Genomic DNA, 24,492 nt, shown 5'->3' on the forward strand with positions numbered 1-24,492 from the left:
GAGAGAGAGAGAGAGAGAGAGAGAGAGAGAGAGAGAGAGAGAGAGAAATCGATGACCCACATATACCAAATCATTGACACTTAAGTCTCTATCAAAGCGCCTCAACAGCCAAAGTAGAATTCCCAGTAGAAGCAGACACCACAAGAAGTAGGACCATCAGGAGGGAGGGTGGGGGGGGGGCTGAGTAGGCAGGGAAGAAACACGAAACACTTTCACTATTCTCTTGTTTCTCTTCCTCTGCTTCCTCTCGCCTTTCTCCTTTCTTTTATTTATCGATTGATTTGTTTATATATTTAGTTCGTTGGCTTATTTTTCAACTGAGATAAGAAATAGCTAATGGATGTTTTTTTTTTTTCAATCTGTGTCAATATCTGTGTATGCACGGGTGTGTGTGTGTGTGTGTGTGTGTGTGTGTGTGTGTGTGTGTGTGTGTGTGTGTATGCAATTACCTGTCTGTCCGTGTGTCTGTTTTTCTATTTGTTCTTATTACTTTGAAATATTCCTCTCCGTCTATATTTTTATGTCTGATTCTGTGTGTTTCTTTTGTGTGTCTGCCTATCCGTCTGTCTGCCGGTTTCTCTCTCTCTCTCTCTCTCTCTCTCTCTCTCTCTCTCTCTCTCTCTCTCTCTCTCTCTCTCTCTCTCTCTCTCTCTCTCTCTCTCTCTCTCTCTCTCTCTCTCTCTCTCTCTCTCTCTCTCTCTCTCTCTCTCTCTCTCTCTCTCTCTCTCTCTCTCTCTCTCTCTCTCTCTCTCTCTCTCTCTCTCTCTCTCTCTCTCTCTCTCTCTCTCTCTCTCTCTCTCTCTCTCTCTCTCTCTCTCTCTCTCTCTCTCTCTCTCTCTCTCTCTCTCTCTCTCCACCCCCCCTCTCCTCCACCTGTTTCTGAGTGTAAATTGTGTTTTGTCTAACTTGAAAAGCGTACACTGTGTCAGACTCCTTCGTGATGCAAGCGATTCAACGTTAAACTTCTTCTTACAATAATTACGAGTCGGTGAGGGAAGCAAACAGACTGCCGGGCTTCACTAACAGGGACGCATGCGCATATTTATGTTTGTGAATATGAATTAAGTATATTTATATTTTTTACCCTATTTTACGTTAATGGCGTATGATGGCTCGTTAGATGTAGTTTTACGCGTCCTTTGAGCCACTTTTGAATCGTGTTATTGCCTATAGATTAATTAATTGTGCTTGATCATGTTCTCTTTTCATTTTATCATTATTAGCTTGCGAGCACGTGCTGTCTGTTTGTTGTTCAGATATTCTTTAACCCACTCACATATTGAATTTGAATTAATATTTTTCATCCGTGTTGTGTCTATATTGATATCAATCGGTCTCTGTGTGTTTGTTTATTTTCAGTGGTTGTTTCGGCGAATTATCGGCAGAACTTGATACGTGTCTTTTCATACCATGTCTAACATTTTAGTCAGTCTCTCTCTCTCTCTCTCTCTCTCTCTCTCTCTCTCTCTCTCTCTCTCTCTCTCTCTCTCTCTCTCTCTCTCTCTCTCTCTCTCTCTCTCTCTCTCTCTCTCTCTCTCTCTCTCTCTCTCTCTCTCTCTCTCTCTCTCTCTCTCTCTCTCTCTCTCTCTCTCTCTCTCTCTCTCTCTCTCTCTCTCTCTCTTTTCTGGCGTATCCATTGTCTTTGTAATCTTTCCCAAAGAACCCGGATGTTATGATTTCTCTCAAAATACCTATATTATTCTTTTACCGCCAGACAAACAACACTAATACGAAAAATATTATTTTGCACCTAATCCACCAACTTTTCCTCAGTAAATATATTGCAAAATATTGAAGCTGTCCGTGTCTCATGTCTTTATTCACTGACTTCGTTGCCTCCCCGTATCATTATTTTACGCTCGGAAGAAAAGACAGGCTGCAGAGTCTCCTAAGTCTTAATAAAGTTGGCTCATTACGTATCATTAGGAAAGTTGTTGATCACTTCAATAATTGGTTATATTGGGGTGGGAGATGAGCCGACCTACATGATGGTGAAACAAGATAACAGGCCGTTTCTTGCAAATTGTTTTATTTAGGTAGGTAATCGCTTTCTCGTAGCAAGATGTAATTAGTTCAGGTAACGGAGTCTGTACAATTGGGTCAGGCTAAGTCTTCCCAAGGTATGCTGTCCATAGTCTATACGTTCTGCTTGTGCTGTCACGAGCTTAGTTAAGGTTTCTGAGGTTTTCTCCTGGTAGGCTGTAAAAAGTTCACCGATAATGTCTTCCACACATGTCTGAAAGGTAAAAGCAATGTATAGATAAGTTAGATTACCGTCTCCCAAGGTGTGTGCAAACTTTATATGAGATTCTTTCTAGCACCTCAATAACACATGCAACTGTACAATATTCATCCTTTTAATATGGTAGACTATAACACGGCGAAGAAAGACAATTGATTTCACATACTTGTTTCCACATTTCGATTTCACATGCAGCCGTTACAGCAGAGCAAACCATTCCCTGTTGTAAAGAACAGGCTACGCACACAAGCAGTAATATTAAGATCTGAGAAAAAAATATAATTATCGTTAGATCAGGGTTTGTGAGTTACCGACTTCCCTAACCTTTCCCCTTCTCTCTCTCTCTCTCTCTCTCTCTCTCTCTCTCTCTCTCTCTCTCTCTCTCTCTCTCGCGCGCGCGCGCGCGCGCGTGTGTATGTGCGTGCGTTCGTGCGTGCGTTTGTGTGTGTGTGTGTGTGTGTGTGTGTGTGTGTGTGTGTGTGTGTGTGTGTGTGTGGACAAACTTACATAAACACCTTCGTTACACAAGTTAAGGTGAAGTCTCAAACGAGAACCGCGGGACGATGGGTGAAGAAACGATGGACTCGAAGAAAACGAATCGACTGACAGCCAGGCAGCTACACAGTAAGATTTATTTGTCATTTGAACTGTATATTCGTTTCGTCATTTTTTATCAATTTATCTTTTGAAATTTTGAACTCAAAACAATGACTAACATATTGACTGGTAGGCAGACAGGCAGACAGATTAATCTGGCTATTGAAATTTCTGTTTCGTTTTACAGTGAATTCATTTATCATTTCAACAATTCATAGAAAGTTATAGAAATAGACAGATTGCTGGATGGATAGATAGTTAGGTAAGTAGACAGATAAATAGATATTTAGATAAAAGAGAGATAGCTAGATGGTCAGATAGATAGGTAGTTTGGTAATTATAGAAAGAGATCAATTGATAAATACATAGATGGATTGATAGATAGATAGATAGATAGATAGATAGATAGATAGTTAGTTAAATAGGTAGATAGACAGGTAGGTAGATAGATAGGTAGATAGAAAGATAGATAGGTAGGTAGGTATATATATATATATATATATATATATATATATATATATATATATATATATATATATATATATATATATATATATTTTACATCGCGGCCTATAGCGCCGGTAGGCTTTTTCCCAGTGGGGCCTGATGGTCGGCCCAAGGCTTCTTCCCGGTGGGTCCTGATGGTCGGCCCAGCCCGTTCTGGCGCAGGCGAGTGTTTATAGTGGCGCCATCTTGCATTGGCTCATGCTGCCCTCCCGGAGCTCATCTTTAATCCTAGAATCTAGAGTCCGGGTTGATAGGTGGTCTTCTGGACAGCATGTGGGTAGTTTTAAACCACTCGGCGGCGGCTGAAAAATCCCAGCTTGGTGGCACCGGGCGGGGATTGAACTCGCGTCCTCCTGAACGCGGTGGTGTTGCTCTGTCGATTCAGCCACCGCCCCCCCATATATATATATATATATATATATATATATATATATATATATATATATATATATATATATATATATATATATATATATATTTAAACAAACAAATAAACAAGAAGATTGACAAAGATACTATATAGGTAGGTAGATAGATAGATAGATTTACATTTCACTGTAGTTCACGATACATGTTTAAATACGAATAAATCATAGTCAGAGTATACAATATATATCAAAGCATACATTGGTTCACTACATAAGTTAATAAGCAAAGCAAGAGTTAAAGGTCTGTATGCCGAATGTCACGTTGCCGCAGCGCACACTTCCAACTCGTGTGCCGCTAAGCCTTTGATGGAATGCAAATCCGTTAATCCGGGAGACATGGGCGACTTTAGCATCGGGATTACCACTGTTTGCCCATTCCCAGGTGTCCCCAGGTATCCATATAGTGACGTGTGTGCAAGGGAGGGGAGGCAGCTCTGTGGTTTGTGGGCCGACTATACCCGCAGCCTGGATATGCATTAAAGCCCTTCGGTTTTTGGGTAGACTGAGGCATATTCCAAACTCTCCCTTACCATGAGATGTCAGTTATTACAAACTCAAAAAAAACAACGGCATCTTCTAAACACTCTCTTGCCTTCGTCAAATTCAGTAAATCAGTAACAGGAGGGGAGTTAATGTGGCGAGAAACCTTTGACTCTACTCCGTGCAAAAGAGCTGTGTGCATTTACTTTACAGATAAAAAAAAGAACATCGAGAGGGCATATGGTTACATACTCGTACGTACTATACATTTATATATATATATATATATATATATATATATATAGAGAGAGAGAGAGAGAGAGAGAGAGAGATTATTTTCTCAGTTATAAGGTCAGTGAAAATCTCATTTCGCATTATATTAAATTTTGTCAGATGCGGAATACTTAATGGAGGAAGGAGTGAAGGAAAGAAATAAAGAAAGGGAGGAAGGAAGGAAGGATGGAAGGAAGGATGAGAAGATAAAAAGAAGGAAAACACGAGAGAAGGGACGAACTAAAGGAGATAGAGAAAAAAAATGAAAGGTGAATAATTTACGACAAGTGATGTAGGAAAAGATACCGACGATAAAAAAAAATATTGAGGATCGAAGAGAGCGCATAAACAAGGAAGGAAGGAGAGGGAAGGAACACACCGAGAGAGATGGACGGATGATGTCGTAGGAGGAGGAGAGGATAAAAAATCAGGAGGGGAAGAAATGGAGTTAGTGAGAAGTTAGGCGAAGGCGACGAGATAAAGTATTTTTTTGGATCAGTGGGGAAAAATGTATATCGATACGCGCCCAAAGTTACCGAGGAAAGTGTCTTTGTCCCTCGGGTAAGCGTGTTTGTTTCAGAGAGTATTTAGATCCCATGAGCGGAGGAGGAGGTTCAAACTGACACCCCAAAGCTGTACTATTTTGTAACGAATGAACTAGTCTTAGCTCCTATTACTGATATGAAAATACGAGCTTGTTTCAGAGTAACCACATTGTAGCCTACGAAAGCAGAACGTGTAAGTTAAATATTCTTTCCCCTGAAGAAGCTGTAAGTATTCTGTAGCGAATGATTTAGTCTGATCCCTTATTGCTGATATGAAAATACTTGCTTGTTTCACTAGATAACTACACTGTACGAGAGCAGAACATTCTCGTTAGGCATTCTTTCCCCTCTTGAAGCTGCAAGTGTTTTGTATCTAATGATTTAGCCATAGCCCTCAATACTGATACGAAGATACGTGTTTGTTTCATGGGTAACTAGATTCTCTGAGAGAGGAAGGTTCAAGTTAGGCATTTTTTTACCTCCAGAAGCTATAAATAAACACCCAACGAATCAATTATGTACACATTATTCTTTCAAGAAGGAAGGCAGCCAAGGACATAACAAAGTGGAAAAGGCTCCCTAAACGCGGTTCTCATTTACTGTTACAAGAGTAATCACGTCCTCGTAGCACAAAGTAATTATTGAAGTCCATGGAAGGAGAACGACCAGGTATAATTTTGAGCTCATATCCTTGCTTATTTAGTAATTAACGAAGCAACTTAACATTCAGAGCACTTTCCATTAAAATAATTACTTCGTCTTTGTTTTACAGGTTCATATTTTTTTTCGAAGAGGATATTCAAGGTTGACTATCAGCTGATGCATTTTCTGTCATTTTTAAAGGTATTCATGGGTAAGAAAGAAATTCGGCAATAAAATTGTTTTGGTTATTGAATTATTTTGGAAAAGAGGGGTATTTTAGGTTTATTCTGAGTTATTTGTAGTCGCTGGTGCTTTTTTCAAGGGTTTTCAAGGGCCAGTGCGACGGATATGAGCACCGAGGCCACGCGCAGCTATGGCGTATGCCCTCAGCTTTGCCTTTACGAAGTCTGAAAAAGTTTAGGCATTGAGATTGTTTGGGTTCTTTAAGTATCTTGACAGAACAGCATTTTAGGGTTAATCTTTTATATATTTTTAGTCAAAGGTGTGTCTCCCGCTTTAGGACGTTTTCAAGTGTCTATGGAAACGTTGGTCGCTGTGAGTAAGTTGGGTTTGGTTAACTAAATGGCGCTCCCTCCCACTCCTTCATTACTCGTTCATATATCACAACTCTTATCTCCCTACACACGCACGCCTCCCTCTTTCTTTCCCCCTTTGCTCTCTCTCTCTCTCTCTCTCTCTCTCTCTCTCTCTCTCTCTCTCTCTCTCTCTCTCTCTCTCTCTCTCTCTCTCTCTCTCTCTCTCTCTCTCTCTCTCTCTCTCTCTCTCTCTCTCTCTCTCTCTCTCTCTCTCTCTTCTTATTCTTCATTTTCTTCTTTCCTTTCTCGATTTTTTTTTTCATATTTTCGTGTTCCAGTTTTTTCTTGCTCCTAATCATATTCATAACTATCTTCTTCTTCTTCTTCTTTTTTGTCGTCGTCGTCGTCGTCGTCATATTTTTATCATTATTTTATCAGCATCTTTATTTTTTATCTGCCATTTTTATTCCGCATCAATTTCCTCCTTCTCTCTCAATGGAAAACCTCTCTAGGTCATATATGAGGAATCGGATCTTGGGGCCACTATCATGTGTAACTTGAAACGTAAATCATTTTAGGTTTGCCTGTGAAATAATAAAAAGCTTATGTTATGCTCGAGTTCATAAGCTTCCTACACAAGTAATTATGCAAAAACGATCAACTATAAAAAATCTTCCGTTCCCATGTCATTCCTAGTTACTCTTGTCATTCCTTGCTCCTACTCGTCATCGCCCTCGCCTTCGTCCTCCTCACCCATGCCTTCCTCTTCCTCCTCCTCTATTTCGCCCTGTACTGCCTCCTGTCACTCTGTTGCAGGCGCGAGAGTCCCCGGGCAGGGCGAGGTAGAAGTCCAATTGCTATGTGCTGACAAGTGGTGGCAGGTGTGTGTGTGTGTGTGTGTGTGTGTGTGTGTGTGTGTGTGTGAATAAGTAATATTGAAAGAACGGCATTGGGAGTAGTTATTGATGAAGAGCGTAAAGTCAATTAGCTAGACAGGTTAATATAATAATAATCAGATAAACTGGGAAACAAGCTAACGTATTACATTATAAATTTAAAAGTCAATACGTACTATGCTAATCCAGGTGTTTTCAGAGACGCGCAAAAAGTAAGGGTGAAAAGTAAAAGGTAACTGAGTCATACTTTTCCAGATGTCTAACAGGTAGCATCAAGCAAAGGTGGAAATAGAAGGCATAACCAGTACTGGAGCACATGTAACACCGAAGGAGGCTGTAATGTGAAAGGTTAAGACGTCATGTACTAATCCAGGTTATGTCCACAGGTATGCATGGACAAGTGGCCCGATGAGCACAGCGGTAACCTGTACTTCGTGCTGGCCAACCTCGTCATGTGTTACCTGCTGCCGCTCACCGTCATCTCCATCTGCTACATCCTCATATGGCGCAAGGTGAGCTGTAGTTTTCGTCGTTGTCGTCGTCCTCGTTGTAGTAGCAGCAGCACCAGTAGCAGTGGTGGTAGTAGTAGTAGTAATAGTAGTAGAATAGTAGTGGTGGTGGTTGTGGAGGTAGTTGGAGGAAAAGGATAAAAAGAGAGAAAGAAAAGGACGTGAAGCAAGAGGAGAAGGAGGAAGGGGAAGAGGAGGAAGTATTGGTAGTCAAGGAAGAGAAGAAGGAAAAATAAAAACAAAGAGGATAGCTGTAGCATACCTTGATGCCAGTTTGGGACTATATGAGGTGGCCCTCTGGGGGCCTAGTCTGTCCGCTGGCTGGTAACGTACGTACGTACGTACGCACGCGCCACCCTCGGCGGGGTGTGGAGTGGGAGGTGGGGTGTTGGGGTGGGGTGTAGGGGTTGGGGAGGAGGGTGGTAGGGGTTTTTAGGGGGTAAGGGGTAGGGAGATATAGATTTCCATGGTTACGTACGTAGTGTGAGTTTTTTTTTTTTTAAGTGGTCGATAACTGCGAGCGTGGGGGGGCGTGGGCGGGGGCGTGAGCGGGGCGGGGTCGCGGGCGTGAGCGGGGCGTGAGCGGGATCTCGTGCATGAGCGTGAGCGGGAATCGCGTGCATGGGCGTGAGCGGAAATCGCGGGCGTGGGCGTGGGCGTGCAGGTTGGGACGGGGAGCAGTTTTTTTTTCCCTTCCCCTTCCACTCACGGGCGTCGTGGCCAGCCAGCCAGCCAGCCATGCTTCCTGTTTCCCTTACTTTGACGGGGTGGTTGGTTCGAATGTCATAAACCTACGTATATACGGAGAGGTGTGATCAGTAAATCGTCTTTTTTGCATCATTTTTTTCGCGTCATCATTGTCCTTCCCGCTTCCCCCCCCCCCTATTCTCCCTCCCTCCCTCCGTGTGAGTGAGAGTCGGGCGCGAGTGTGGCGCGCGTGGGGGCGGGCGGGTATAGGTGATCAATGACATTTTAGCTGGAACGTTAGCGTCCCTTTGTTGTCTTCGGTATAAGAGATCACCCCGCCAGAACGCAGGGATGGACGGTGAGGTGCAATCGATATAGTATGGATCGAGGGGACAATGACATTTTGTTTTTTAGCCCGCCAAGCGGACACTGTAATCGATTCGAACCCTTTTTTAAGGAATCTGTCTGTTTTCCCGACGCAAGAATTTGAGAAGGAGTTGGGCTCAGAAGAGATAACTGTGGCTCCAATAGAAGCCGGAAAAGAGGTGTTGCCTGGTGCAGAAAAGGGGATAAAAAAAAAGGAAAAAAACAAGGCAGAAAAGGACCTTTACGATTTTCACTGACGCTCAGGAGGTTGATCTTGGTGAATGGTATCGTGAAAATCCTTTGTTTAAACTTTATCTACGTATGTATCAACAAAAGGATACATATGCTCCATCATTGCCATCGAAACTGCAGAAGACGATTGGCTGAAAACTTTCCCCCGTTAAAATATTCTCGATCCTGTCAGAAACGTGCTGAATACCTGCCCCGGGAAAGCAAACTCTAAATCTATTCCCCTTATCCCTTGAACAAAAGTACCTGTCAATGAGCCTAACTTGACTGTCCCCCACAACTAAGACTTTCCTATAGTCTGTTCAGAGCATGAAGTCGGTTCAGGGTGGAGCTGGTATCGTCGTTTACCTCTAGCCATGCTACCAAATCAACCTTTGTACATGCGTCTCTCTCTTATTTCCCATCCATGTGCTATTTGAAAGGGATATTTTATATATTCTGTATATAGTAAAGGAAGCTACATAGTACAATGAGTGTCGATGTTTAGGATTATAACAAGGATTTGTATAAATTCTATGACATGTGGCAGCGATTTTTTCCCATGTTGCCACGTTGTGGTGGTGGTAGTGGTGGTGGTGGTGGTCGGTGTGTCCCCCTAGGTCCCTCCCCCGGGTCGAGAGGGAGAGAGAGAGAGCTAAACAGGTGGGTTGTGGGTGGGTAGGCCAGGAGAGAGTGCTAATCTGATAATTGGCGGTCGAACTGGCAGAGCTGCACTCATGGGAATTCTGGAATCTGCCACACCTTGAACCGACTTCATGCTCTGAACAGACTATAGGAACGGCGCCAGGGGCGGGAGGAGAAGCTGAAACAGGAGGAAGGGGTGAGGAGAGAGAGGGAGGGGTGGTAACAGGGTGGGATTGTGTGGAACGGGGAAGAGGGTAGGTAGGGGGGAGGGTAGCGGCTGTGGCGGAAGTGATAGGGGGGAGGAGGAGGAGGCGAAAGAAGAGGATGATGAGGGAGAGGAGGAAGGGGTAGGGGCCAGGGGAGAATGAGAAGAGAAAGAAGTGGGTGGGGCAAGGCAGAGGAGGTCGAGGATGGGGGGGGGGAAGAAGGAGAGAAGGAAGAGGAAGAGGGAGAGCAGGAGGGGGAAGGGGGGGGGAGAGGAAGGGGGAGTGTCCAGGGACGACGACGAGGAACGCACCTCGGAGGAGGGTGAGATGGGAGAGAGGCAGCGGGAGGAAGGAGAGGGGGGAGGAGGGGGGAGAGGAGGAGGAGGAGGAGGAGGCTGTGGAGGAGGAGGAAGGAGTGCTTGACCCATGGAATCCTCATTTCTTACTCTCTCCCTCTCTCTTTACTCCACTCTCTATTTCTCTCTCCTTTCCCGCACAAAAGACTAAACCCATTCCCCGCCTGACCTCGTGAATAATGTGGCGTTTCGGTATACAGCAGCAGCAGCAGAAGAGGAGGTTTGTTCAACATTCGGGGACGCCTGTCAGAGCTTCTCGGCGTATATATTAATGAACGGGGACAGAGTGGGGAGACGCGCTTACTCGTGGCTTACATTTGTGGTAAATTATTGAACTGAAGTAGACCAAGGTTATGCATGTATAGGTCTTCCTTTATAGCTTGGCGCACGTAAACGGGATGTGGAGGGGGTATTGACTGGGCGTGAATTTATACAAGGAGACAAAATTGCCTTACGTGTAGATTTATATTACCTAAAAATTGTGACTCTGAAACTGGAGACGACGTTAACTGGGCTTGGAACAATACGATGCCCGTTTGTATACTTGTTTTACAATACTGAACTGAAGCAGACCGACGTTATTTATGCAGGTCTTCCTTTAAAATCTGGCTCTCCTAAACGTAATACAGGTGCAGAAATTAACTGAGTGTGATTTAGTATACATGGAGACAGACTGGAATTACGCATATATTATCTTTGAAAAAATGGCTCTTTGAAATTGGATGCGGCGTTAGCTGGGTCCGGATTAATAAATGGAAATAGACTGACATTATGAATATATATATATATATATATATATATATATATATATATATATATATATATATATATATATATATATATATATATATATATATATATATATATATATATATATATATATATATATATATATATATATATATATATATATATATATATATATATATATATATATATATATATATATATATATATATATATATATATATATATATATATATATGTATATATATATATATATATATATATATATATATATATATATATATATATATATATATATATATATATATATATATATATATATTGTATAAGAAAATGGCTATTTGACACTGGATGCGACGTTACCAGGGTCTGGATCAATACATGAAAATAGACAGACTGGCATCATGTATATCTTGCCTTAAAAAAATGGCTCGTTAACAGTTGATGTGGCACTAACTAGGCGTGAATAATGCGTGCATGGAGACAGGCTGAAATTTTATACATGTTGCCTTAAATAACGGCTCCTTGAATCTGGGTGCTGCGGTAACTATATAGGTAAGAGGGTCAATGCAATAGCTGCGCGTGGCCTCAGTGCTCACTGGGGAAACCTGCAGAAGGTAAACTGTGGCAAACTGTTAACCTGGTAGCTGCGGGGATCATGTTTCTTAAGGCCCATCTAAGCGAGAATAGTGAGAAAAAATCATCACTCACGCACACCATTTCATTATATATATATATATATATATATATATAGATATATATATATATATATATATATATATATATATATATATATATATATATATATATATATATATATATATATATATATATATATATATCAACGCATTTGTGATCGGTTTATGTATCATCTATTTTGGGGGTTATATCATGGCACACATTTGGCCCGTCGCTGCTACACGGTAAAGCCACAAATTTGGCCCGTCGCTGCTACCGGGTTAACTAAGGACGCCACTAAATGCTGTAATACTCAAGGCCGGAGACAAACCGGCATTGTATGTGTACACTCTTAAAAGAAACATAACTCTCTCGAATCTAAACCGGGGCTGCAATCACCGTGTTCATAAGTGACATATTTGAATAGTTCACGGTCTCCCAACTTCTTCAATATTTATTTTGATTTTGATTTTTTTCAACGAAATTGATAAGAGAAACAGCAACACATTATCACTACTCTGTTGTCATTTCCTTCAATACAACAGCAGCAATTCTTTCAACTAATTTTTCTGTTACCACCGAAAGGGTCCACAACGAGTCACACCTACAAGCTTTCCTTCTCCTAATCTTTTTAACAACTTTCGGTGGCGTCACAGCAGTTTCCCGTGAAGGTAGTTTTTCTTCTTTCTCTGTTACTACAACTTCATCCGTTTTATTGTCGGGCAGAATCTCCTTTGTTTTCTCTGTTCGTTCTACTATCAGAGGTCCATCGCCATTTTCTGTAACATTCCTACTCTCCACAGATGTTTCCTTGATGGTTTCCTGTGAAGGTAGTTTTTCTTCTTTCTCTGTTACTAAAATTTCATTCGTTTCATTGGCTGGCAGAATCTCCTTTGTTATCTCTGTTCGTTCTACTTTCTGAGGTTCATCGCCATTCCCTATAACATTCCTACTCTCCACAGATATTTCCTTGATGGTTTCCTGTGAAGGTAGTTTTTCTTCTTTCTCTGTTACTACAATCTCATTCGTTTTATTGCCGGGCAGAATCTCCATTGTTTTCTCTGTTCGTTCTACTATCAGAGGACCATCGCCATTTTCTGTAACGTTTTTACTCTCCTCTTTTGTCTCCTTAATGGTTTCTCGTGAATGTAGTTTTTCTTCTTTCTCTGTTACTACAACTTCATTCGTTTTATTGCCGGGCAGAATCTCCATTGTTTTCTCTGTTCGTTCTACTTTATGAGGTTCATCGCCATTTTCTGTAGCATTCCTACTCTCCACAGATGTCATCGTAATGCTTTCCTGTGAAGGTAGTTTTCCTTCTTTCTCTGTTACTATAATTTCGTTCGTTTCATTGGCTGGCAGAATCTCCTTTGTTATCTCTGTTCGTTCTACTATCGGAGGACCATCGCCATTTTCTGTAACATTCCTACTTTCCACAGATGTCTCCTTAATGGTTTCCTGTGAAGGTAGTTTTTCTTTTCTGTTTCTATAATTTCATTCGTTTTATTGCCGGGAAGAATCTCAATGGTTTTCTCTGTCCGTTCTACTTGCTGAGGTTCATCGCTCTTATCCGTATCATTCTTAGTCTCCACACATGTTTCCCTAATGGTTTCCCCTAAAGGTAGTTTTTCTTCTTTCTCTGTTACTAATATTTGATTCGTTTTATTGCCTGGCAGAATCTCCTTTGTTACCTCTGTTCTTTCTACTTTCAGAGATCCATTGCCCTTTTCTGTAAAATTCTTACTCTCCACAAATATCTCCTTGATGGTTTCCTGTGAAGGTAGTTTTTCTTCTTTCTCTGTAACGAAAGCTTCATTCGTTTTATTGCCTGGCAGAATCTCCACTTTTTTTCTGTTCGTTCTACTTTCTGAGGACCATCGCCATTTTCAGTAACATTCTTACTTTCCACAGATGTCTCCATAATGGTTTCCTGTGAATGTAGTTTTTCTTCTTTCTCTGTCATTAAAACTTCATTCGTTTTATTGCCGGGCAAAATCTCCGTTGTTTTCTCTGTTCGTTCTACTTTCTGAGGCTCGTCGCCCTTTCCTGCGCCCACGCCCGCGATTCCCGCTCACGCCCACGCACGCGATTCCCGCTCACGCCCATGCACGCGATTCCCGCTCACGCCCACGCACGCGATCCCGCTCACGCCCCCGCCCACGCCCCCCCACGCTCGCAGTTATCGACCACTTTAAAAAACAAACCCCACACTACGTACGTAACCATGGAAATCTATATATCCCTACCCCTTACCCCCTAAAAACCCCTACCACCCTCCTCCCCAACCCCTACACCCCACCCCAACACCCCACCTCCCACCCCACACTCCGCCGAGGGTGGCGCGTACGTTACCAGCAAGCGGACAGACTAGGCTCCCAGAGGGGCACCCCATATAGTCCCAAACTGGCGACAAGGTATGTTACTGATAGTACAGTCTAAAATTATTAGTTGTGGTTAGCATACACACACACACACACACACATCTGTGGGGATTTTAACCACCTAGACGTCAACAACACGATACACCAACTGACTCTCACTCAGGTCATTCATTTCCCCACCCACCTACAAGCTACTTTCAACCTCATCATGACCGACCTGAGCCAGCAGTACTCACCCCCCCAGCCTCTCCCCCCCATGGGACGCAGCGGCCACCTGTCAGTCCTGTGGGAACCGGTTCACACCACCTCACTGCCTCAGTCATCCTCCGCCAGGTCATTCAGGCCCCTGACTGACTCGGTAATCAGACGGTTCGGGCAGTGGATTACGCAACACCCCTGGGCTGAAGTGACAAATGAGCCAGACGTCAACTACAAATGGGAGCAGTACCAGCACACTATTACCAGCGCCTACCACACCTTCTTCCCCATCAAGACGTTCCCAGTTCATCCATATGACGCCCCCTGGATCAACCCCACCATCGTATGGAGTATGGAGTATGCATCTCATGTGTGGGGGGGCTCCACTCACACAGCTCTTCTGGACAGAGTGGAGGCTAAGGCTCTTCGTCTCATCAGCTCTCCTCCTCATACTGATAGTCTTCTACCTCTTAAATTCCGCCGCAATGTTGCCTCTCTTTCTATCTTCTATCGATATTTCCACGCTGACTGCTCTTCTGAACTTGCTAACTGCATGCCTCCCCCCCTCCCGCGGCCCCGCTGCACTCGACTTTCTACTCATGCTCATCCCTATACTGTCCAAACCCCTTATGCAAGAGTTAACCAGCATCTTCACTCTTTCATCCCTCACGCTGGTAAACTCTGGAACAATCTTCCTTCATCTGTATTTCCTCCTGCCTACGACTTAAACTCTTTCAAGAGGAGGGTATCAGGACACCTCTCCTCCCGAAACTGACCTATCTTTCGGCCACCTCTATGGATTCTTTTTAGGAGCAGTGAGTAGCGGGCTTTTTTTTTATTAATGTTTGATTTTTGTGTGCCCTTGAACTGTATCCTTTGCTGTAAAAGAAAAAAAAAAAAAAAAAAAGAGGCTCTTATCGCAGAGAAACAGGGTCCACAACACAGACCCTGCCCGCTACAGAGAGCTCAGGAACAGAGTCATCAGGGAGATCAAAACCGCCAGAGCAAACTATTATCCAGATAAAATACACCATCTTAAACAGGCCAACAACAGACAGTGGTATCACAAGGTCAGGTCTCTTTGTGGACTCGGCAAACATTCACCCTCCTTCCCTTGCGCTTCACATTTATCACCTGACCGAGCGGCCGAGGAGATAAATACACATTTCGCGGGTATCTGTCAAAGCCTCCCTAAACTTGATCTCACCGCCCTCCTCACTTACCTACCATCCCCCTCCCCACCCCCCTCCGTCCAGGAGGTTGACGTTTTCAATAAATTAAAGGAATTAAGGACGCACAGAGCTACCACGCCCACTAACCTCCCAATCAAAATCTATAAGGAATTTACCCCTGAACTTGCCACCCCCATTTGCTTCATAATAAATGCTTCACTTGAACAAAACACTTGCCCTAGCGACTGGAAAACTTCCTTTGTCACTCCCATCCCCAAAATTTCCAGCCCACAGTCCCTTAATGACCTAAGGCCAATCGCCATCACGCCCATTCCCAGCCTCATTTGTGAAGATTTTATTTTTAACTGGGCTTATGATGATATTAGTAGCCTCATAGACATCCAACAATTTGGCAACATGAAGCACTCCTCCAGCACTCATTGCCTGGTCAGCTTTCTAGACTTCATACACAGCCACCTGGACAAACGAGACACCTCCCTTGCCCTTGCTTTTGTCGACTTCAGGAAAGCATTTGACCTTGTAGACCACACTGTTGTCATTACTAAGGCCATTGAGCTGGGGCTTCACCCTAATATTGTATCGTGGCTGACTGATTTCCTCAGCGCACACCAGCAAATAGTTCGCTCCCAGGGCTCGGTCTCCCCTCCTCTTGAGCTGACGTGTGACGTCCCGCGAGGCACTAAAATGGGTCCGCTTTGCTTCTTGGTGCTCATTAACGACTCTCTCATGGACACACCGCATCGCTGTAAATATGTTGACGACAGCACCTTGAGCGTCCCCGTCAACAACAGGGATCCAGACTATGCACCTCTTCAAGCGTCGCTCGACAACCTTCAGGCATGGACGGTTGACAACAGTGCCACAATCAACCACACGAAGACCATGGTGATGCACGTTTGCACGTCCAAGAGAGATGTGCCACCTTCGCTACTGTCTATTGGCTCACATCACCTCCAGGTTGTCCAGTCCACCAAACTACTCGACATCACTGTGGACAACCAGCTCAACTGGAAGCTCCACGTCTCCAACACCGTCAGAGCAGCCTCCTACAAGCTGTACATGCTGCGTAGACTCAGGACGCTGGGGGCACCGGCTGCTGAGCTGAGCAGTATTTACTCATCATTCATACTGCCAAAGCTCATGTATGCCTCCCCGGCGTGGTCATCGTCCCTTACCCTCACCCAACAACAGCAGCTTGAGAGGGTTCAAAAGAGGGCATTCAGGGTCATTTTAGGCCCTGACTATCACACCTACGACAATGCCCTAACCACCCTGAGTCTCCCGAGGCTCTCTGACAAGCACCAGGACGCCCTCAGAAAATTCGGAATCTCCCTGCTTCACCATCCTCGCCACCGCCACCTCCTGCCCCCGGACGCCCCTCCCCCCACCTGCTTCCCCAGACACCACAACAAACTCAACCCCTTCAGAGCGCCGCGAGCCGACCGTTACAAACGTAGCGCAGTGCCCGCGATGGTGCGGAAGATAAACAATGTCCAGTGACAGTCATACCCAAAGGGCAGCGGTGGAGATTAGCACCTCGCCGCTACCCTCTAAGTGCCCCCTTCACACCGCCCTCCCTCTCCCTTATGTCTCTATTTTTAGCTCTCCCAAGCCACCCCCCACCCTCTCCCTCCCTATTTACTATTAGTTTATTGTATTTTTTATTTGTATATTTTCAGCCTAACGGCTGCCTTACCTTAATAAATCTATTATTATTATTATTATTATTATTATTATTATTATTATTATTATTATTATTATTATTATTATTATTATTACACACACACACACACACACACACACACACACACACACACACACACACACACACACACACACACACACACACGGGAAGCAGGAAATGTATCTGGGTCTCCGCTGTCTCTGCATGAAGGAAACTGAGGAAGGACTGACGGGGACATGAGACTTCAAGTGCACGGCTGCCTAGCGAGAGAAACTGGAACCCTCGACTCACTACAAACACACCAAAGCGAGACCCCAGGCACCAAGGAACACACACACACACACACACACACACACACACACACTCTCTCTCTCTCTCTCTCTCTCTCTCTCTCTCTCTCTCTCTCTCTCTCTCTCTCTCTCTCTCTCTCTCTCTCTCTCTCTCTCTCTCTCTCTCTCTCTCTCTCTCTCTCTCTCTCTCAGGTGTGGCCCTCTTTCCTCAGGTGTGGCGGCGTAAGCTTCCAGGCGAGAGGCAGGACGTGGGCGTTGCTATGATGATGCACCGCTCTAAGATCAAGGTTATCAAGATGCTTCTGGTGGTGGTGATCCTCTTCGCCCTCTCGTGGCTGCCCCTCTACGCCATCTTCGCTAGGCTCAAGGTGCGGAAGGGAGGAGGAACGTGGGGAGGGTAGATGTATGGTGATGGGGAGAGAAAGAAAAGGTGGGTTGATGGGCAGGTAATGGAGGCGGTTGCTTATGTATGGATGTGTGTGTGTGTGTGTGTGTGTGTGTGTGTGTGTGAGAGAGAGAGAGAGAGAGAGAGAGAGAGAGAGAATAACATAGAATTACATAGATAACCAGACCACACAGGCCCTAAGGCCCAAACTAGGTGGTCTGTCCTAAACCTAAATGTTAGTTATTATGCGGCCACCATGGCGTTAAAACTGACCTAGTGAACATTGAGACGGAGGAGATAGCGGTCAAGATTATTCTTAAACGATGCAATCGAGTTACACTGCACCACTGATGGTGGTAATCTGTTCCAATCTCGAACGACAGCAGTAGTGAAGAAGAATTTCGTGCAATCTGAATGAGCTTGTCTACATTTGAGGGGGGGGGGGGGGAGATTGCTCCCTCTTGCACGAGGGAGCACGGGCCTTTGCCAAAGGCGGCCCGTAGCAGGGAGCCGACAGACCGACTCTATCGGCGATCGAAATCTAGCCGACCAAGTCGGTCCGTTGACGAGGACTGGCGTGTCTCTGTCTACATTTGAGTTTAGCGCCATTATTTCTCGTTCGCGTCGAATCATTCATCACAAACAGCTTGGTCGGATCCACGTTTGTAAAATCGTAATATTTTAAAGCACTCGATCAGTTTTCCTCATAGGCGGATTTTTTCAAAGAAAACAGGTTTAGATGTGACAGCCTTTCCTCGTAGGATTGTTTCGTAATGAAGAAATCATCTTGGTTGCTCTACGCTGAACACCTTCTAATTTAGCAATGTCTTTCGCATGGTGGGGAGACCAAAACTGCACGGCATACTCCAAATGAGGTCTGACGAAACTATTATACAAAGGCAGTACATCTTTATTCTTGAATGAAAATTTCTCTTAATCAAACCCATCATCCTGTTTGCTTTTTTAACGGATTCGTACGTTGCACTGCTGGGAAAACTTGAGGCTAGACGCGACTGTAACGCCAAGATCTTTGACCAAGTGAACGCTTTTAATTTTAACGCCGCACATTTCATAGTCCTTATATATTTCTAGATTCAACCTGCAGAATCTGGCACTTGTTTATATTAAAAGGCATTTCCCATTTTACTGACCAATCTGATATTTTACGCAAATCTTCTTGTTGGCTCCGCCTGTCACATTCTGTAAGTACCGCATTGCCGAGTTTCGTGTCGTCCGCAAATTTACTAATGAAATTATTGAGCCCAAGGTCAATGTCGTTGATGTAAATGACGCAGAGAACGGGTCCCAGGACAGAGCCTTGGGTGACACAACTAGTGACTGGCATCCACTCAGAGGTCACTCCATTTGCTCTCTATTGCTCTCTTTGCTTTCTATTGCTTAGCCAGTGCTTGATCCATTCGTGAAGCTTACCCCCGATGCCAATTTCCTTGATTTTATGAAGCAACTTGTAGTGTGGAACTTCATCAAACGCCTTCTGGAAGTCCAAATAAATAATATCAAGTGATTTAGAAACATCATAGACTGCAAAAAGCTCGTTATAGAACGTTAATAGATTCGACAAACAAGATCTGTTGTTATGGAAACCATGTTGCGAGCCCAGAATTAGCGAATTACACTCTAGGTAGTTGACTACGTTATCTTGAATAATTGTTTCATAATTTACCAATAATTGAAGTTAAGCTGATTGGCCTGTAATTATCCGGTAATTTTCTGTCGCTTTTTTTGAAAATGGGTGTTACGTTAGCCATTTTCCAATAACTAGGAACGATACCATGGTGAAAAGACATATTAAACAGCATTGTTAAAGGTCTGAGTATCTCTGTTGATATTTCTTTAAGTAATTTTGGATATATTTTATCGGGTCCTGGACTATTGTTAGTTTTAAGTGACTGCAGCGCTTTGAGAACCTCATCTGTACTGATTTCAGAGCCACGGAGGAAATGACTGGGATTTTCAATATTGTTAGGAACAGCAGCAGTATCGGTAGAGAGAGAGAGAGAGAGAGAGAGAACATTCACGTCTCATAAGATACACCATTTTAAGAGATAATGAAAAAGAAAACTAAAGCGACTTGTCATTCATTGTCAATCTATTGTTCCCTCCCTTTTATCTCCCCGGCCGCTATGGCGTGTCTTCATCCATTAATCAATCTCCATCCCACCATTCTCTCTCTCTCTCTCTCTCTCTCTCTCTCTCTCTCTCTCTCTCTCTCTCTCGCACTCTCTCTCTCTCTCTCTCTCTCTCTCTCTCTCTCTCACCCTTCCGCATTGTCTCTTGCGCTCCCTTCCTCAGTTTCTTCTTTCCCTCGTCTCATTCTCCTTCCCTCGTCTTGCAGCTGGGCGTCGCTCCCACGGACATGGAGACTCACTTCATACACATTTTAGCCCCGATCGCTCAGTGGCTCGGGGCGTCCAACTCGTGCATCAACCCCATCCTGTACGCCTTCTTCAACGACAAGTTCCGTGCGGGCTTCAAGGTGAGTGGTGATGAGGAAACGTGTGTGTGTGTGTGTGTGTGTGTAGGAGGGTTATATTTTTTCGTTTACCGCTACTGATGCTTTTATAACTTGTGCTCTTACTGCTATTAATTTATATTTTTTATTGATTATTGACCTCTTACAACTATAATACATGGCCTTTGAGAACAGAAGATGGTGTTTTAATATTTTTCTGTCTCCTTTTTCTTTTCTTACATTTTCTTCTCTCGTCTCCTTTTTTTACAACACCCTCTCTATAGACCTCCCACCTCACCAACAGGCCATCCTCGTGTCACATTCATGCTGCTCACCACTCCGCCTCGAGACCAACTGCAAGTCCTTCACCTCCGTCAAGGCCCCCAACCCGTGCTCCCTCGAGTCCAAGGCGTCCTCTGAGTTCTCCGTATACTCCAGCTCCTCCGGGTCTGCAGAGACGCGTAGGAAGTCAGTGCTTGTGCAGGTGGGAAAACAAAGCTATTCTGCATTGTTTGTTTCATGCAAGTTGGGTGATGCATTGATTAGCAAGCTGAGTACTAATTGACTTTACAGATCGCTTCACACGTACCTTTCATTTAAAATCTAAGAAAAGGACAACCACAGTAACAGAGTGCATACCAAGGAAGGATAGAAGTCAGGGGTAACAGAGAATTAAGTGAAGAGGTGAGAATGTAGGATTTACCTGAGTGAACAGAAACATCAGACAGAGAGAAATGGAAAACGAGGGGAAAGGCCTTTGTCCTGTAGGGGATATATAATGGCTGATGAAGTGGATGATGGTTTGAATTTAGGTCGCTGTATTTTTCCATATAAACGGCTCATTTGTCTGTTCATTTGAGTTTAATAACAAATGCTGTAAGCTTCATTTTCCATCCCAGTGCGCATGAATTTGTTTCACCAGTGAAAATTATGATATGATCGTTACGGACATGATGAAGAACATATTTAAAAACGAATTAAAATATATTCATCTTGAAGCACGTTGCCTAATTGTGCTCTCTCTCTCTCTCTCTCTCTCTCTCTCTCTCTCTCTCTCTCTCTCTCTCTCTCTCTCTCTCTCTCTCTCTCTCTCTCTCTCTCTCTCTCTCTCTCTCTCTCTCTCTCTCTCTCTCTCTCTCTTTCTTTCTTTTGCATCCCCCACCCCTACCAACAGATCCCTCTAGACAGCCACAGCGCCCGGACCGTCTTGGCCGCCACGCCCGCGGAGAAGCGGCGGTGTATAGGGACGTCCTCGCTGCACTACCACCGCCCCACGCCCAACTCCGCCGCCGCCGCCGCCGCCAACTCCCCTGCTGCCGCTGCCACCAAACGCCGCTCCTCGTCCACCAAGCCCACGCTCCTCTACCGGCAGTGCATCATTAATAACCTTACCAATGGAGGTGCCACGGCTTCATCCACCACCACCACCACTGCTTCCAAAGACGAGTCCACTGACGACACCGGCACCACCACCACCACTACCACTACCACCACCGCCGCCTCAGCAGACTCCATTGGTACTATCAGCACCACCACCACCACCCAGACCAATGGATGCAGCACCTTAGTATGAGAGGCGCCATGGTCCCACCCTATCGCCACCTCGATATGAGAGTTTTAGTGTCATCCAACCTCCTTCACCCAATAGTGAGCCAGTCAGTCACCCATAAAAAAAAATTCAGAGTGAACTGACTCCCCGTGGGGTATGAATGGAATGTTAGCTCTTTTTAAGCTGGTGTCTGAAATTTGATATATTCATGTAACCACGGATGTCAGCCTGACTTGTGTCCCGAGGTATTGATTTCTTACCCACCATATATATATATATATATATATATATATATATATATATATATATATATATATATATATATATATATATAGATAGATAGATAGATAGATAGATAGATAGATAGATAGATAGATAGATAGATAGATAGATAGATAGATAGATAGATAGATAGATAGATAGATAGATAGATATATACATATATATACATATATATATATATATATATATATATATATATATATATATATATATATATATATATATATATATGATCTGGTCTATGTTTCTGGTGTTGCTTCCATCTTATGTTCTCTCTCGACTCTGATAAGGTGCTGCCACCAGAATATGAGGAGGAAAGGGCAATAAGGGAAGCGATCACTTTTCTTGGTCCGATGTTTTCGCCTTCCTTTGTGACACTGAAGAACATAAGAGGCAACAAGAGAGCTCACGGACACACGGTGGTAAAACAGAGAAATCCGCCTCGAGATAACTTATTTCATCGACGTTTTCCCCACAACAAAGTATGAATAATGATTTTTACAATGACCTAAATATTGTCAATTTCTGAAACCAACACATGTACTTACAATCTATACATATACTTAATTAACCTGATACATACTTTTGTATATATTGCGTTTGGCAGCATCGATACGGGAATCTTCTCTCATTATGACATTCCTTTATGCTGATATTCAGTTTGCTTGAGTGTTGAAGGCTGCTTTGCCGTGGTGAATGTTCTTGAAGACTGGCATTCTACACTGTGACAAGGCATGAGTGCCTTGGAGGAGGTGCAACATTTATTTTGATCTCACGCCCTCAGCATTCATTGCAAGGGAGGCTGCCTTCATTCAGCGTTATGTGGCTGCCCAGTGAAGAGCGTCAAAGACAAAGGAACATTTATGTGGTTCAAGGTTAGGTTCTTGACGATCTGAAAATAAACTTGCCTTGGACATTCATGGGCGTAAACAATAAGGAAAAGTAACATATCTTGTGATCTCACATTCTCACCTTTTCATGTAACGTTGATCGATGTAAAAGATGACATGGAAGCAGTATTTGCGTGATATATGGTTCTTTATAATTGAAAAATTTATTTCCCAGGACATCTCGACATTGTTTTTTGTTTGCCATAAAATAACACTTCTTGACCATCAACGTGTTGGTCGCCGGAAGTCATTTTTATATAAAATTATACGTATGCTTACGCACTCCCTGTGATTGAAAAAGATACCACAATAAGAAATGCAAGATGAGGTCTATTCAGAGCGCGAGCCCTTAGAGAGAGAGAGAGTTTCATATTACTGTCAAGGGAGCGATCAGTTTCCTTGCCCACATGATACGCGTGTAGCTACGATGGAATCGTTTGTTGTGTATTATTCTTGTCTCCAGATGTGACCTAGGTGTCTGTTGTGTCTCGTTGTCTTTGCCTCAAGATATTTATCTACTTTTAAAAGTAAGCCGCTTTGCTACTTGAACTTTACTCGAGCTTCTAATGGCATACTAATATGGACAGAGGAGGAAAGAGGCCGAAACTCCTACAGAGATTATTATTAAATGTTCACACTTCGCTCAGGCGCCTCCTTGCGTGAGATGCAGCACTTTTTCTTCAACTCCTGCAGCCTTTAGTTACTCTTGATTTATCTTCCTAGTTTCTGAAAGGTCATTTTTACGTAAAACTATACGTATGGGGCTGAAAAAGAGGCTGACATCTCTGCAAATTGAATGGATCTGACTTTCAAGCGTAGTCGGGAGATGCAACACTTTTTTCCTCTACCTATAAATTCGCACTCGTTCTCTTTATCCTTCGTTTTCCAGTTGGAGGAGAAAGAGGAAAGAATAAAGAAAAAGGGATTAGGAAGACGAGGGAACAAGGAATGGTATAGAAGATATGCTTTGTGAGGGGGATGGAGTAAGATAAAAAGTAGGTACACCTAATCCCAGAAATCACGAGTCACTCTTGTCTCTATCGAGCTCTGGCCCCTTTAGAGAGAAACTACACATGTTTGACCTGCTGGCGTGCTGTGTCAAACGATCGCTGGTACTGCGTGCGTATTGCGTGTTACGTTAATGTTGCGTGTCCAGGGTAGCAGGGATCATGACGCCCGTGAAACATATGCACGCGGGCAACTGGATGCTGACATGAGCGCTGATTGGGAAGCATGGTACGAAAAAAGGTAAAACTCAACGGCGGGTGTGCGGGATAGGGTAATGCGGTTCGACTACCATGATAAAGTCTAGGCTTGTGTATGATGGTGTGGGAGGGATTTTGGTGATGAGATGACTAGGAAGTGTAGAGTGTCATGACGAAACTCTAGGTGTGTGAGGGTGGTGTTTGATGGCGGTGGTAGTGCCATATTGGTTGGTCTGTTCGAGGGAGGTTGAGGTCAGTGGTGATGATAGTAATTATTAGGTGTGTGATTGTGATGTGGGAGAGAAAATTAGGTATGTAGAGCTGACTAATGATTGTGATGGCGTGTAGGACAGACTAATGATTTTGGAATTGTGTGTGGTGTAGAAAAAATTAA

At 43.7% G+C, this 24,492-nt stretch overlaps 1 protein-coding gene across 1 annotated transcript in view; it reads left to right on the top strand.

The window, feature by feature from the left end:
- LOC126995207 (neuropeptide SIFamide receptor-like) overlaps positions 1–21,979 on the top strand; it is a 72,135-nt gene extending 50,156 nt beyond the window's left edge. Inside the window, exons 3-7 of the mRNA XM_050854535.1 lie at positions 7,533–7,658; positions 17,527–17,682; positions 20,056–20,196; positions 20,477–20,656; positions 21,347–21,979. Of these exons, the coding sequence (XP_050710492.1) occupies positions 7,533–7,658; positions 17,527–17,682; positions 20,056–20,196; positions 20,477–20,656; positions 21,347–21,745 (1,002 nt within the window). The 3' untranslated portion in view covers positions 21,746–21,979. The remainder of the gene's footprint in view (positions 1–7,532; positions 7,659–17,526; positions 17,683–20,055; positions 20,197–20,476; positions 20,657–21,346) is intronic.
- Positions 21,980–24,492: the final 2,513 nt, after the last annotated feature.

This window comes from Eriocheir sinensis, chromosome 1 (genome assembly GCF_024679095.1).
Source record: "Eriocheir sinensis breed Jianghai 21 chromosome 1, ASM2467909v1, whole genome shotgun sequence".
Lineage (NCBI taxonomy): Eukaryota > Metazoa > Arthropoda > Malacostraca > Decapoda > Varunidae > Eriocheir > Eriocheir sinensis.